At 35.8% G+C, this 14,469-nt stretch overlaps 1 protein-coding gene and 1 long non-coding RNA gene across 4 annotated transcripts in view; both read left to right on the top strand.

Annotated features, from left to right (window-relative positions):
• The first annotated feature begins 743 nt into the window (after nucleotides 1-743).
• LOC107690682 (uncharacterized) overlaps nucleotides 744-14,469 on the top strand; it is an 18,240-nt gene continuing 4,514 nt past the window's right edge. Inside the window, exon 1 of the long non-coding RNA XR_001634476.1 lies at nucleotides 744-755. This is a non-coding gene — a long non-coding RNA (uncharacterized LOC107690682). The remainder of the gene's footprint in view (nucleotides 756-14,469) is intronic.
• Nucleotides 1,008-14,469, top strand: part of LOC107690681 (dual specificity testis-specific protein kinase 2-like) — a 17,976-nt gene continuing 4,514 nt past the window's right edge. The window contains exons 1-6 of one of the 3 annotated variants that reach the window (XM_016489074.1): nucleotides 1,008-1,317; nucleotides 1,644-1,877; nucleotides 10,345-10,538; nucleotides 11,274-11,395; nucleotides 12,582-12,630; nucleotides 13,571-13,720. In XM_016489074.1, coding sequence (XP_016344560.1) covers nucleotides 1,847-1,877; nucleotides 10,345-10,538; nucleotides 11,274-11,395; nucleotides 12,582-12,630; nucleotides 13,571-13,720 — 546 coding nt within the window. In that variant the 5' untranslated portion in view covers nucleotides 1,008-1,317; nucleotides 1,644-1,846. The remainder of the gene's footprint in view (nucleotides 1,318-1,643; nucleotides 1,878-10,344; nucleotides 10,539-11,273; nucleotides 11,396-12,581; nucleotides 12,631-13,570; nucleotides 13,721-14,469) is intronic. The other 2 variants (XM_016489073.1, XM_016489075.1) reach the window with 2 other exon arrangements.

Genomic DNA, 14,469 nt, shown 5'->3' on the forward strand with positions numbered 1-14,469 from the left:
ATTGTTTATTGAATTCAATGTCACATTTGTAATCATGGTATTTTTTGGAGAAAAACGGCACTCTTCGTGTGAAATTGAATAACTATATGAAGTGGTATAAATATATACATTTTCTGCCATCGTGTCTTGAATTTGTGATCATTCTAAATGCATTTTAATAGACTGAATCATGCAGTGAAAGAAAACACACTAAATGCGCACACGCACTAGTCTAGACTTCACGTAATGTATGCGTGCGCTCTGTAGGGATGTTTTGAATGGTTTTTGCAAAATACTCGATAATGTCAAATCGCACATCGTTAAAACAACAATTACGATATTATCGCAGACGATATATATCGCACACCCCTACCACAACGTTTAAAGAATAGGTTAGGGATCCAAAACCAGGGTAACTCATTATTAGCTAAACAATTCTTGATCCAGTAGAGCTGCAAAGTTGCAGTGAGCTTCCTAGCCACACAGTGATTAGAATCATAGGCGTGTTTCTGAGCCGTAGAGGTGAACGAATCTTTGAATGAATCTTTTGAGTGAACGAATTCAACTGATTCATATTTGTCGACCTTTTCTTTTGAACGAATCACTGAGCAAATCTAAACGACTCGGAGCGGCACTGAAGCCATCTCCTTAAACGACTTGGGGCATCTCGTTGTTTTTTTTTAACGAACAAATCACCTGAGGTGAAGAATTATGAATGTTTAAACAATGACTGGTGACCAATTTAAATTAACATAAAGAGTTTGAAAATCTTAAATGTGTGGTATATTATCGTACAAGAGTTGACCATTGAAGGGAAACGCTTTTGATGCTTAAACTGTCTTAAATTTGTAAACACGCAAATGGCCACTAAACAAATCTATTTGGTCAAAGATTCAAAAGAATCGAGTCACTGAATCAAAATCCCCACCTGCGTAAGCAGCTCACTGCTTTTGAAGCACAGCCACTTGCAACCATGGACCTACAGGTGGGTGGGGCTGAACGTAATTATTATTACGTTATGGCAACTGGCTCACACTACACACACACAGCCCATTAAACGTGTATTTCTTATCTAGGGTAGACCGCTTTAAACACTACCGAGAAGCTGTCAGTCTGACGGAGGGCGGTTTCGTTATATGTGAGCCGAGGTTTGTGAGGTTGAGTGATTGGTAAATGGAGGAGTCCTTCCAAGAAACGATGCCACCGGTTTGTCTCCGAATAGAACTTGTTTGGGGGGTTGTAGCATAGACTGTATAAAACAGGTTTGTAGTCAATTTTATTTGATCGCTGAGCAAATCAATCAGCAGCGGAGGTGAAGACGCCGGAGTGCTTTCTGCTGTGAGTAAGCGATTGATTTTTTTTTATTATTATTTTTTATAGGGTGCTAGGTTGTTATGCATCTTGATTATTTTCTAATACTTTTGTGTTTGTTTGTCTGAAGTAATTGGAAATTACACGTGTGAATTTAATGTTTAAAACATTTCTGCTTACTAACCGCATCTCGCTCTACATCCACCCACTCATCCGTCTGTCATTTTCATTATACAATTTTTGACTGATATTATGCTGTGACAGTTATGTGCTACAGATATAAACTATTTCAGAGCTCTCACGCTCTCTCTCTCTCTCTCTGTGTGCAATGTGATTTTTTTACACTTTATCAGAGTTTATGTTGCATTTAAAATGTCATGTCGGTTCATTGTGCTGTCTTTAAGTGTTTGCTGATTGTGTTACAGTTCTGTGTTTGTGTCTCTGTTCATGGTTGCTTCTATGTGTGTCCTTTTTCCTCATAGCTTCTGTCATATAGGCTCATCCCAGCTTGTCTGTGTTGTGAGCTCAGGCGGACCGCCCCTCCACCCACCTCAAGATGCACATGAATAACTTATTAAACCAGTGCAGTAAGTAATGCATAGGAATTCATCAATGTTTTGCGATTACATGAAACAGCTAGCTTTCCATAAAGACATGCCTGCATGTGTAACGAAGAACGTTTTCTGTGTTACTTTTGCTCTGCTTAAAGCATTAGGTGATATTAGAATTGAATAAGAGATGTCTGGCTCATTAGAGAGGCTTTAGAATCTGCACTTGACATTTCTCATCTCAGTATGGCTGGGAATAAGTTAGTGGATTCACATTGAGCATGTCATGAAGAGAAGCATGGGGAATGGATGTTCTTAGATCATCTAGTGATTTGCTCTTGATCTTGTGGATCTTGTGGTCAAGGTTCATATTATTTAGTGTTTTGATGTTGTCTCAGACAAGGTCGTTGTGTATTTCCATCTATAAAAATATGGAAAATTAAAGTAGTTTTTAGTTTGTCCCATACAGTCCATAGTTAAAATATGATTATTGTTTCTGGTATTGTGTTCTCTTTTCTCTTGATGGATATTAGTCCACTATGTTTTGTTCATGAGGGTGTATGTCGTTCAGTCTGTTCCCTCGTGTTGACGTAGCTGAAATCCTCCCTGCCCTTTGGTGTGAGACAGGAAAACATAGCTTTCCTCCCTCCATCTCCTTCCAAAAGACACTGCCCAGTCCTGTCTCTCTCATATAAAACAGCACAGGACTTTCTAAAAATAATAGCCTCAAAAGTACTTCCTTTTTCCACATATACTGTCGTATTTGTCTTTATACTATTTCACAAGTGCATCATAGATGTTGATGTTTGTTGAGCACAGACTTGTGAAACACAAAAATGTAATGTCAAAAGTCAAAGTTGAGGGTGGATTTAAAGAAAAAAGAAGAAAACCTTAGAAGATAAGATGATTTCAGGAAGTGCCTGATGTTTATGTTGATCAAACATTGAGATGTGCTTGGAGTCCAGTTGCATGCATGGCATAAGAAATATCTGATTAGTGACTGATTCCTTCTGTTAAAATAAAAGCGGTGCTCAAATTACAACCAGATATGCAGTGGTTGATTTTAAAATGCAACAGCAGCAATTACACATATATTGTCGTTCAAATGTTTCTGTTCAGTAATTTTTTAAAGAAAATGATACTTTTATTTAGCATGGGTGTATTAAATTGCGACAGATAAAGACTTTTACTTTTGAACATTCTATTTATCAAAGAATCTTGAAAAAAAGTATAATGGTTTCCTCAAAAATATTAATCAGCACAGCTGTTTTCAACATTAATAATAATAAGAAGACATTAATAATAATAAAAAATCATTAATAATAATAATAGTAATTTCTTGAGCACCAGATCAGCATATGAGAATGATTTCTGAAAGATCATGTGATACTGGAGTAATGGATGCTGAAAATTCAGCTTTCATCATAGGAATAAATGACATGTTAAAATATATTTAAATAGACAACAGCTGTTTTAAATTGTAATAATATTTCCAAATATTGCTGTTTTTGATCAAATAAATGCAGACTTAATGAGCATAAGAGACTTGAATTGAAAAACATTTTAAAACATCTTACCAACTCCCAAACTGTTAAACAATAGTGTATATATAATATTACAGTGCTGTTCAATATACTGTATCTAATTATCAGGGTTCAGAATATCTGATATCTAGTCATTTAGTTTTAGTATATTTTTAGTGTCTGTTTTGCAAAGAAGCAAAGTCATTCTTCCCGCATCATGTCTATTTTTACTTACACAGAAGCTGAGCCTTTCCATGCTTTTGCTTTGACATGAAATATCACTGACATATGAGTTCAGCAGATATTAATTTCACTGGATCACAGTTATATTGTCACTGTTTGCAATTGCAGCCTATTAGGCGCAAATCATTGTGAAAAAGCAGTCTCTGCAGAGTCATTGTTAGAAAACTAGATTTCTCCTGCTGTTCCTTTGATCGATTTTTCCCAGACAGATGGGCTCCAGTCTTAACAAACTCATTACAACTAGCCATCACAGCTAAATTACTTAAAAAAATTGAGTTTGTGCATGCACGCATGTGAATTTGATCAATTCAATACGCTGTGTTTGGACGTGCAGGAGCCAGTGCTTCCAAAACTGTAAAAAAAGACAGGCAAAAGATGGAAAAGAGAAAGACTTCAGCAAGACTTTTGATATTTTGATGTGTGGTATGACACTGTGCTGAATGTTGTTTTGTGTAGAGAAAGAGTGGGAGAGAATGTGAGGGGGAGATCTCTGGAGCGATGCCAAAGCTGTCTCTTCTCTAACAGATCCAGTTTGGAGCAGACTACAGCTTCTGCCCCTGCAGTTCACACCAATCCCAGCAGCCACACGAGAAACCATGTGTGGAGAGAGAGAGAGAGAGAGAGAGAGAGAGAACTTGTCATGATGTGGATAAAAAGAATGCAAAAAAAAAAACAACAACAAATGCTTGTCGTGCAGATGCTTATTATAGTGTGAGTGGTGTGAATTTCATGACTTGTGAACATGTGATGATCACTGTCTCATCTATGTTCTGGCCTGGACTTTTCTGAGCATGTTCAGGACTTGGTGTCATGCCACTTCTCTTGCTACTGCCTCCTTAGGTAGAATAGCTTTTGCTGTTATATTCCTCCTCACTTGCTGATGCTGACATGTAAATGTGATATGGTAGATCTGCACTCCTGTACTAAAATGCTTTTCTCTTATCAGTTTATAAAAGAAGCCCAATAGCAATAAAGGGTTCTGACCTTTACTTATAACTTTACATTAACATTGATAATAATCATTGACCTTTACTTATATTCTATCCTCAAAAGAAAAATAAGATCAGTGTTGTCATTGTTAATACTAAAACTAAAACATAAAAATAAACTGTTTTTGTTAGTTGAAATGAAGATTAAATAAAATAAAATATAAATATTAGAAGAAAACTTTAAATGAAAATTAGAAATGTCTTAGCAACTAAATACCAAGTTCTGTCATGAAACTCTAGATGGCGCAGGCTGATGGGTCATTAACGCAAACTGATGATATTCACAGCGTAATCAGTGAGTCACATCAACTATGGAGTGTTTACCTGATGCAAAGAACAGATCTGTGACCCTTGCAGAGGAGAGTCATAATGCGAATGAACTCCATGTTTCTGCCTGCTGCATTATCATACATTTTAGATAAAAATAATTCTCATATTTGTGCTTATACAAGATCTGAATCAGTGGTTTTAACCAGTGTTTTTTGTAGTTAATTTACTAGGTAGAAAATAAAAGAGAAATTTATTTGCTTGTTTGAAGTTTTATGAGAGATATATATAAATTTTTTTAAATAAAAAATGATCTATAGTATTTCAGAGTAATTTATATCTTCTACTTACTTATTAGTTCTGCATACTGATGTCAGTCTTCCTGTAAAAGTTGAGGGTTGATTTCCTCTCGTGTACATGTGAAGTTGGGTTGCAGCCTCATGACGGCATCCTCTGACGTGCTGTGCACTGTGTAAACTTAAAGTCATTGTCTCCCTTTGACCCGCATATTTCACAAACCCTGAGTCTCCTCTACAGTGCCAGATGTCAGCTGCCACTTAGGTAGATGTTTCCTCTGAAAGTAAGTGGGAGGTTGAGTCCACTTTCATTGGTGAATTTTATCACTGCAGTGTTAACTTGTGGTTTTGTCTAAAACTAAATCAGCTTGCATGTTTGATCTCTAGTTGAGATGTCAACTCTGTTGGCCAGCATGTTTTTTTTTCTTCTTCTCGTAAATCAGCATGTTGTAGGATGGTGCATCATTTTGCACCTTGGTGCAATAACCAGAACCATGCCAAAGTTCTGTTTCTATTATTTATTATTATTGCTTTCAAAATGTATCATGTACTCGAGCTTCAATGGAGGTCAAATGTTGTTTTGAAAGTTGTTACTCTGTAAGCATGCTCAAATACGTTCAGTGAGTGAATTTTGAATTTTGGAGGTTCCTCGTGTAATCTTTTATTTATCGTTCTAGAAATAAATACAGAAAACACTAGATGAAAAAGACTTTGAGTGAAACAGAGTCCTGTCAGGATGAGAAGGGTCTGGCTGCAGCTGGCGCTTGCACTCTCAGACGTGCATTCTCAGGCTTGCACTCTCAGACACTTGCACTTCCGCTAGCGACGTCACTTGCAGTCTTTATTATTTTTTATTTTGTTCTATTTATTGATTACTTTTTGTTTGAATCTCTCAGTCTGAGAGTGCAAGCGCCAGCTGCAGCCAGACCCTTTTGGTCAGGATTGCACTCTAAGCATTTTGCTTTTTAGTGAGGTTGTAAAACTGAAAAGGGCTGCGATTGTGCGTCTGCTGCTGGAAACACAAAGACGTGTGCGCATGTGTGCGCTCTACCCATGATGAATACTGCTAGATGATTCCCGCTTAAGTGATGGCGGTTTGTGTAAGTGTACCACTCTGTGCTGTTCCCAGGTAGCATCATTGGCCTGTGATGAAAGTCCTTATTGACTTCAACACCCTGCTTTATTCTCAGTTTCTCCCCAACATGGAAAAACTGATGCATTAAGTTGCAAACACAGGTCTAGACTCCAGATACTACTTGCACAAAGCGTAAACTGACAGTAGATTGTGGGTTATTAGATATTACACAGTGATGACACACATCACATAAAGTTAAAGATTACTGTTTTACTAGAGTTATGCTGTATGGTCAGTTTTTTTCCAGAGGCTGAATTTGTGCAGTTTTTCAACTTACTGCTCAGCCTCTTAAGAAAACCACAGTATTGTGTGACAATGTTTTTTCCATGTTGCAAATATCCTGTGTGGGTTTAGATTTCAGACACCCACCATATACACAAGTACACTACTGTTCAAATGTTTGTGGTTGGTAAGATTTTTAAATGTTTTTGAAAGACGTCTCCTGTGCTCATCAAGTAAAAAAAAAAGTACAGTAAAAAACAGTAATGTGAAATATTTTTACAGTTTAAAATAACTGTTTTTTTTATATTTTAAAATGTAATTTAGTTATTTTCAGTGTCACATGATCCTTCAGAATTCATTCTAATACTGTATGCTGTTTTGGTGTTCTGGAAACATGTCTTATTATTATCAGTGTTGTTGCTTAATGTTTTTGTGAAATTTACAATATTTTTCAGGAATCTTTGATTAATTGAAAGTTCAAAAGAAGGGCATTTAGAAATGTTTACTTTAAACATTATAAATATCTTTACTTTTGATCAATTTATTGCTGTCTTGGTAAATAAATGTATTTATGTCTTTAAAAAAAACAATCTCACTGACCCCAAACTTTTAAATGGTAGTGTATATCGTAGGGATGTAACAATTCGATAAACTCACGATGCAATGCGATTCACAATACTGACTTCACAATATCATTTTCTCACAATTTTTTTTTAACAAAATTAGATTTAAGATAAAGTATAAATGAAAAGGTGTCCTTTTATTATTTCTCAGACAAAATGCTGCACATTTCTTTGTGAAATTTTAAAACAAATCCCAAATCAAATAAATGAATGATACTTAAATAAAAGAAATCTCTTCATATAAACAAAGTCTTTGCCTGTGCTCTTTTCATTTAAAATTAGAGGCAAACACTGCATTTTAATCACGATCCAAACAAAGATGCTGCATAGATGCAGCAAGAGCAGTTTTTGATTTAAATTAGATTGCTTACTATAATTTTGAAATCTGAAGCAAAAACAGAATAGGCTGACTTTAGCTTTGTGAAACTAAATATACTATATAAAAACATCTGCACGAAACAGAAACAGCAGATAGGCTGAATGAAAACGCAGATTCACTCTGACAGTAGGTGGCGCTTATGGAACAGCAGCAATGTAGCGTTTCCTTGGTTACCACTGTAAACAAAGCAGATAAACACTATTTTAATATGCATTATACAGAGACAAGATGAAAAGAAAATAGCATCTAAACTTTTCTGAAGACAGTCAGTTCCCCTCAGAGATACATTCATATAAACCCCACCCCCAACTGTATCGCGATTCGTTAACATCTCAACCGACTTGAGTCGTCACATATTTTTAATCGATTTTTAACCGGTTCCATCCATAGTATATTTATACCCTTTTCACAAGACTGTGATGACGCGTTTAATGGTCCTCAGCATCGTAAATCCTCTAAAGTTTTTCATATTTGTATTTTTTTTTTTTTTATTTATGTACATTTACAACACTATTCTTTGTATTATATCACTTTTGCATCAAATTACAAAAAGACAGTTAACGCTAATGCGAGGGATGTTACATTTGACATCGTTCTCTTTTCTGTCTCTCTCAATTTTTTTCCCTTTATTGAAAGTCATGAAAACACTATCGTGGAGTTTTTCTTTTGCTATTTGAGCAAATGGGAATGCAAAAATATATTTGTGGAAGGCCTACTCTCCCATTCACTGCTCTTCAAGTTAACCCAACTATGACGACTTCCGCTGCTGAGAAACCCGGAAATGTGAAAAAGGTCCATTCAGAATCAGAAAGAGCTTTATTGCCAGGTATATGTTTACACATATGAGGAATTTGTTATGGTGACAGAAGTTTCCACAGCACAAACAGAATGACAGTGACAAGACACCGATAATAAAAGTAGAATAAGTAATAGGAAATAGCAATATACAACAAATTTTTTGAAGAAAAACACAATATACAAATTAGACAATAGATGGTATTTGTGTGTACAGGTGTGTTATGTACAAATGCAAGGAAATGTAAATAAGAGAAATATGGTATGTTAAATAAATGTATAAATAGTGTTGTGTATTACATGTTAATTGTAATCATGGGTGACAAACATGATGGTGAATAGCATAGGATTGCAACTGAAAATGCAACCGCATAATGTTACATCCATCAATGTGTAAGGAAAAAATCCAATATTACTGATATCGGCATTCAAAAAAATTTAATTTCTAAGAAAAGCTTTCATTTTTTTTAACAATAAAGAGAGCTGAGTTTAATTTTACATAGTTTCAGTTGTATCTGGGAGAATATATATAAAACATATATATAAAAAATTTGAAATTGTAAATAAAACAAATATTGTTAGACTGAAAATACTATTTCAATGTGATGCTTGCCAATTCTTTGTAATTATGTCAAATTTACTAGCAATTTCTGAGTGAAAATTGTTTCTACACCACTTTTCAGTGTGCATGTAAATAATAATAATAATAAGTCTAGTTTTTGGATCATTGTTATTTTTTGCATTATAAAATTATTGAATTAAAATTAAGCAAATTTCTACTCAAAATGTAAAATGCAATGCAAGGAAATGTAAATAAGAGGTATAGTGTGTGATTTGCTCAGCAGCCCGGACTATCTGCTGCAATCTTCTAAGGTCTGATTTGGTAGCTGAGCTGAACCAGACAGTTATAGAAGTGCAGAGGATGGATTCAGTGACTGCAGAGTAGAACTGTATCAGCAGCTCCTGTGGCAGGTTGAACTTCCTCAGCTGGTGAAGGAAGTACAGCCTCTGCTGGGCCTCAGTCTATGTGGAACTCCCACTTCAGGTCCTGAGAGATGGTGGTGCCCAGGAACCTGAATAACTCCACTGTTGCTACAGTGCTGTTCATGATGGTGAGTGTGGAGTAGTCTACAAACTTCAGGAGCTTGACAGAGGGGTCCATTGCAGTGCAGTTGTTGGTATAGAGGGAGAAGAGCAGTGGGGAGAGAATGCCCAAGTGCTGACTCACTAGCTGCTGGTGATCCACTGACAGATGGAGGTGGGCACAGAAAGCTGGGTTAATTTGGATTGGATTATTGCATTGTTCAAAAGCCATGCTACCGCTTGCAATAGGCTGTTAAAATTAAACTTATTATTATTTTTTTTTTATAAATCCCTTTTGTCTGTGGTCAATGTAAGCTTTCACTCTATGGAAAAGATCAGTCTGAACATTCTTCAAAATATTTCCTTTCCTGTCCCATGGGGAAAAGTGTTTGAAATGACAAGAAGGCGAGTAAATGTTGACATAATTTAAAGTTTTGTGTGAACTAAATGTGTCTTTTTAAATGTGTCTGTACAGTATATCTCAATGAGTCCCAACAGTCAAAATTGCAGTTTTAATCTTTAATTGTTTGTAAGTTGTTGATGTCTCATTTGTGTTTCGATCAAGAACAATCAATCTTTCACCTGCATGAATCTGTCTTCCTCTGCATGCTGTCCACGACTATTTTAAGACATCCTTATTCTGCCACTTTTATTCCCTGCAGTGGCAGACGAATGCCGCTTCCTACTCATTGAGCTAATCGAGTACTTGTGAGCTTCGCTTCATTCTATAAACACTGCTTCCTTCAGAAACCAGCTACTAATGTTTAAAGCTTTGTGGTTGATAAATATTTTATGAAAGATTTTACAAAGAATTTGATTTAAAGGATTATTAAAGTGTTTTTCTGTAATTTCTGTAACTTTTTAACATCATATTCTAACTCTGAATTGTTTTAAACACTTCTTGTGGAAAGCTTTGGTGTTTTTTCAACTCGTTGTGTGTTCGGTTCTCAGCGGAGATCTCCAAGATGTGTGAGGTGGATGTTTCGTCTGAGCCCACCAGCCCGACGCTGCATAGAGAGTCTTCTGATACATACTGCCATGTGGACCGCTGGCAGAGGCTACGCACAGCCGTCCGCAAGCTAGAATTCTGGGAGAACTTCACACATGAGCTGATTGGCAGTGGCTTCTTCTCAAAAGTTTACAAGGTAACACTCAAAATGTCTTGAATCTGATGACTTGAATCTGTAAGTGATAATATCCAAATATGCAGTTAATAATATATGTACAGTAAATGCTAAGAAATTTTGACAGATTTTTCTCCTTGGTGCTTTAACACATTGGCTGTTCGAAAATGTTCTCACAACAAATAAAGCCGTGTAAAATGTTGACTTCATATGTGCATATTGATTTATTTTGTTACTTTCACAATAAATATTTTATTAAATCATATTTTTGCATAATTATATCATAAACGTTTTATAGTAAAATTATCATATATATAAAAAAATGAAGCAGTGTGATAAATTCAGTGTAAATGGAAATGGCTTTTTCATCATCCTATTGTTCTGTAAAAGGTCTCCCAGTGTGTGGTATATGTGTGTGTGTCTGAAATCTTAATGGCACTCATACAGTGCAGTATTGTAGTCCTACTAATTAGGACATATTTTACAGGTAAGCCCGATTGAGGTGGCCCTTGTGCCATAGTACACCCATTAATGGGCTCCTAGTGAATCCCTGCTGTGTAAATTACATAACCGATGATTGCAGCTCAACCATCCCAGCAGTTCTGTCCCTTCCTGTGTATTAACATGGAAGTTTTTTTTTTTATGTGATTGTACTTTAGAGAGAGAAAGGAATGTTTTAACACCACTTTAGGATTCATTCCCTTCTTCTCTATTCTGTTTTTCATTTTATTGTAATTTTATTTTATTTATTTTCAGGTAATCCACAATACCACACGGAAGGTGATGGTAGTAAAGATCTATAAGAATGATGTTGATCAGGACAGCATTGTACGAGAAATCAGCCTTCTGCAGAAACTCTCACACCCCAACATAGTGAGGTAACTCACTCATTAATGCTACATAATAACTTGCCATATACTGTAACTCATTTCACTTATTTTGTTTTTATTTATTATTTTTATTGTTTATTTGTCATATATTTTTATTATTTAATAGGCATCTAAACTCACTTATCTAAATGCCTAATAGATGTGCAGGCCTATTTACACATTCCATTCTCATAAAGGCTTATATGTATACTCTGTAGTTACACTACCAGTCAAAAGTTTGGACACACCAGACTGAATCTGTTATCTTCGAAACCTTTTAATCTAAAGCATTTTCTTTTAAGGTTTGCAATTAGTTTGTTTCTCTGCAAAACTTTTTTGTTGTTGTTGTTCATTGATATTAGTGAATTTGATCACAGAATTGTCTGATAGTGTTTAAGATGTATCCCAGGATGCACCTCATGAAACTGGTTAAGTGAATACATGGAGTGCGCAATCTAGACAAATAGAGGCTACTTTGAAGAAGATCAAATATAAGATATTTTTAATAGTTTTTTTTTCTTGGTCATTTCCAAACTTCCATTTGTGTTATTTCAGAGGTTTTTGCCCTTACTAGTATTCAAAAACAGTTTAACAGTAATAATGAAGAATGAGTAGTATGTGTTTCCAAATGTCTGTAGAGATGTACATACTAGATTTGGATGGATCCTGACAAGACTGTTACAGGTTACAAGTCACACTTAGCCCTGTCCAGCACAGAGCTCTTATACGGCTGTTAATCTTGCACTATGACATGTGTTTGTCTAAGCAATCTCAGAATGGCTTTTTTTCCAGTGTGTTATGGAAGGACAAAGTCATATTCAAAATTGCCTGTGCAGTGTTAATTTATCAAAACTTTCCAGTTACTGCCAGCTGTCATCACCCCATTACAGATGATACTCATGTTAACCCATGTTAACTGCTGAATGTGACAGAAACCACATGAGGTCACCATGACACAGTGACCTATTACGTTTACCCATATTCACTGCTTCACTAATTCATGGTCCTCTAATGTTATGTTAGTTAAAATAATGTGTTCGTTAAACAAGTGAAAGCCTGAACATCATCTGAACATCAAATTTGCATAACTTTCCATTTCTGCTCAATTGCTGTGCATTTGACAAATGACGGGCTTTGGACTGTATTTAGACAGATTTAGGGAACGGCTCATAACCTCCCACATCTCTTTTTCCAGGTATCTGGGTATTTGTGTCAAAGAGGACAAGTTGTACCCAATTCTAGAGGTGAGATCTCCATTTTCTCAGCCTCAAAATCAAAAGTTTTTTTGAAATATCATATTGATGTGACGTTTTGAAACTGTACATTTGACGGGCTCAACAATATGGATTTTTCTGCTTTTCTTTTAAAGGGGTCATAGGATGCTACATGCACTTTTACAAGTTGTTTGAACTGAAATGTGTATTGGCAGTGTGTACACAACCACCCTATAATGATAAAAATCCACCCAGTGTTTTTTTTTTTAAATCTGGTTAAATCTTTACCCCTTTCTCAAATCGAGCTGATCTCAGATGCCTGTCTGTGTGACGTCACTAGACAGGCCCCTCCCACGATAGTTTGATTGACAGTAGCGTTTCAGCACAGACTGGACTGGTGTCTTACCTTAACTCATATATATATATATATATATATATATCAGTAGTAGAAATGAGTTATACATTTAAAAACATCTGTGTTTCATCTGCCAAGGAGTGAACAATGAGCTTATACCAGTATTATATTGTTTTTATTTTATTTATTTTTTGTAACACTTTACAATAAGTTTTCCTTTGTTAACATTAGTTAACTACATTAGTTAACATAAACTGACCATAAATAATAACTCTACAGCATTTATTAACATTAGCCAATGTTCATTTCAACATTTGCTAATTCATTATTAAAATCAAAAGTTAACATTAGTTAATGCATTGTGAACTAACATGAACAATTATATTTTCAGTAACATTAACAAAGATGAATAAATGCTTTATTATATATTGCTCATTGTATCTTATCTAATGCATTTACTAATGTTAACAAATGGGACCATATTGTAAAGTATTTTTATTTTATTTTATTTGCCCCAGAGAGATCCTTATTGCTGAGCCCTGCGCCTAACAATAACAATAAAAGTGAAAGTGTATGTTTGTTTCTTTCTCTCACGGACTGTGTTTGTCTGGACAGTATGTTAGTGGAGGATGTTTAGAGGAGCTGTTGGCCAGGAAAGATGTGCCTCTATGCTGGAGGGAGAAAGTAGACCTGGCCTCTGACATCACCAGAGGGATGATTTACCTCCACTACAAGAACATCTACCACAGAGATCTGAACTCTAAGGTACAGCAGGACTCTCAATCACACTCGTCTTTTGTGACCAACTGAGTAACGCTTCGAGAAGTGTAGTGTAAAATGGTTTATATACAGTTCCCCTGAGAAATACAGACATAGATGCTTGCGTGAGAGTGTCATTGGTTGCCAGGATTCACACAAGTGCTCACCAAACCTGGGTTGAAGGGCGAGGCAACAAGGCCAGTCCATTGTGATGCAAATAAACTCTCCCACTCTGTCTTTCTCTGTCTGTCACATACACACACTCTCTCCCCAACCCTTCCCATCTCATTTGAAAATGCAAAATGCACAAACAGTGTATAGGCTCGCAGATCCTATACCCCCCTTTGAGTTTTTAGCCAGGCCTCGGCTCTGTGCCACTGCCTATTTGTCAGCCATTCAGATATGAACAATGAGCAAACAAAAAGTGCCAGCCACACGATTTACACAACCATGACGTCGAGCACATCGGTTAGTGGGACCATCGATTGGTTTCCACTGCGCTGCAAGTTAGCATTTATCATAGAAGTTAGTATGAATGTGGGAAGTTGTGTCAGAAAATAGAAGCTATTAAAGTTGATTGTTTTAAGTACTAATATTTGGAACATTAATTTAGAGGGGGTTAAAGGGTTCATACATGCGCTGAATGACAAAGTGTCACAGATCTAAGATCTTCTGCAATACGATCAAAACATTTAATGTATGTTTATCTATTTGAAATCAACAGTCTAAAATTTGTAAAAAAAAAAAAAAAAAAG

This window comes from Sinocyclocheilus anshuiensis, unplaced genomic scaffold, assembly GCF_001515605.1.
Source record: "Sinocyclocheilus anshuiensis isolate Anshui unplaced genomic scaffold, SAMN03320099.WGS_v1.1 scaffold2041, whole genome shotgun sequence".
NCBI lineage: Eukaryota > Metazoa > Chordata > Actinopteri > Cypriniformes > Cyprinidae > Sinocyclocheilus > Sinocyclocheilus anshuiensis.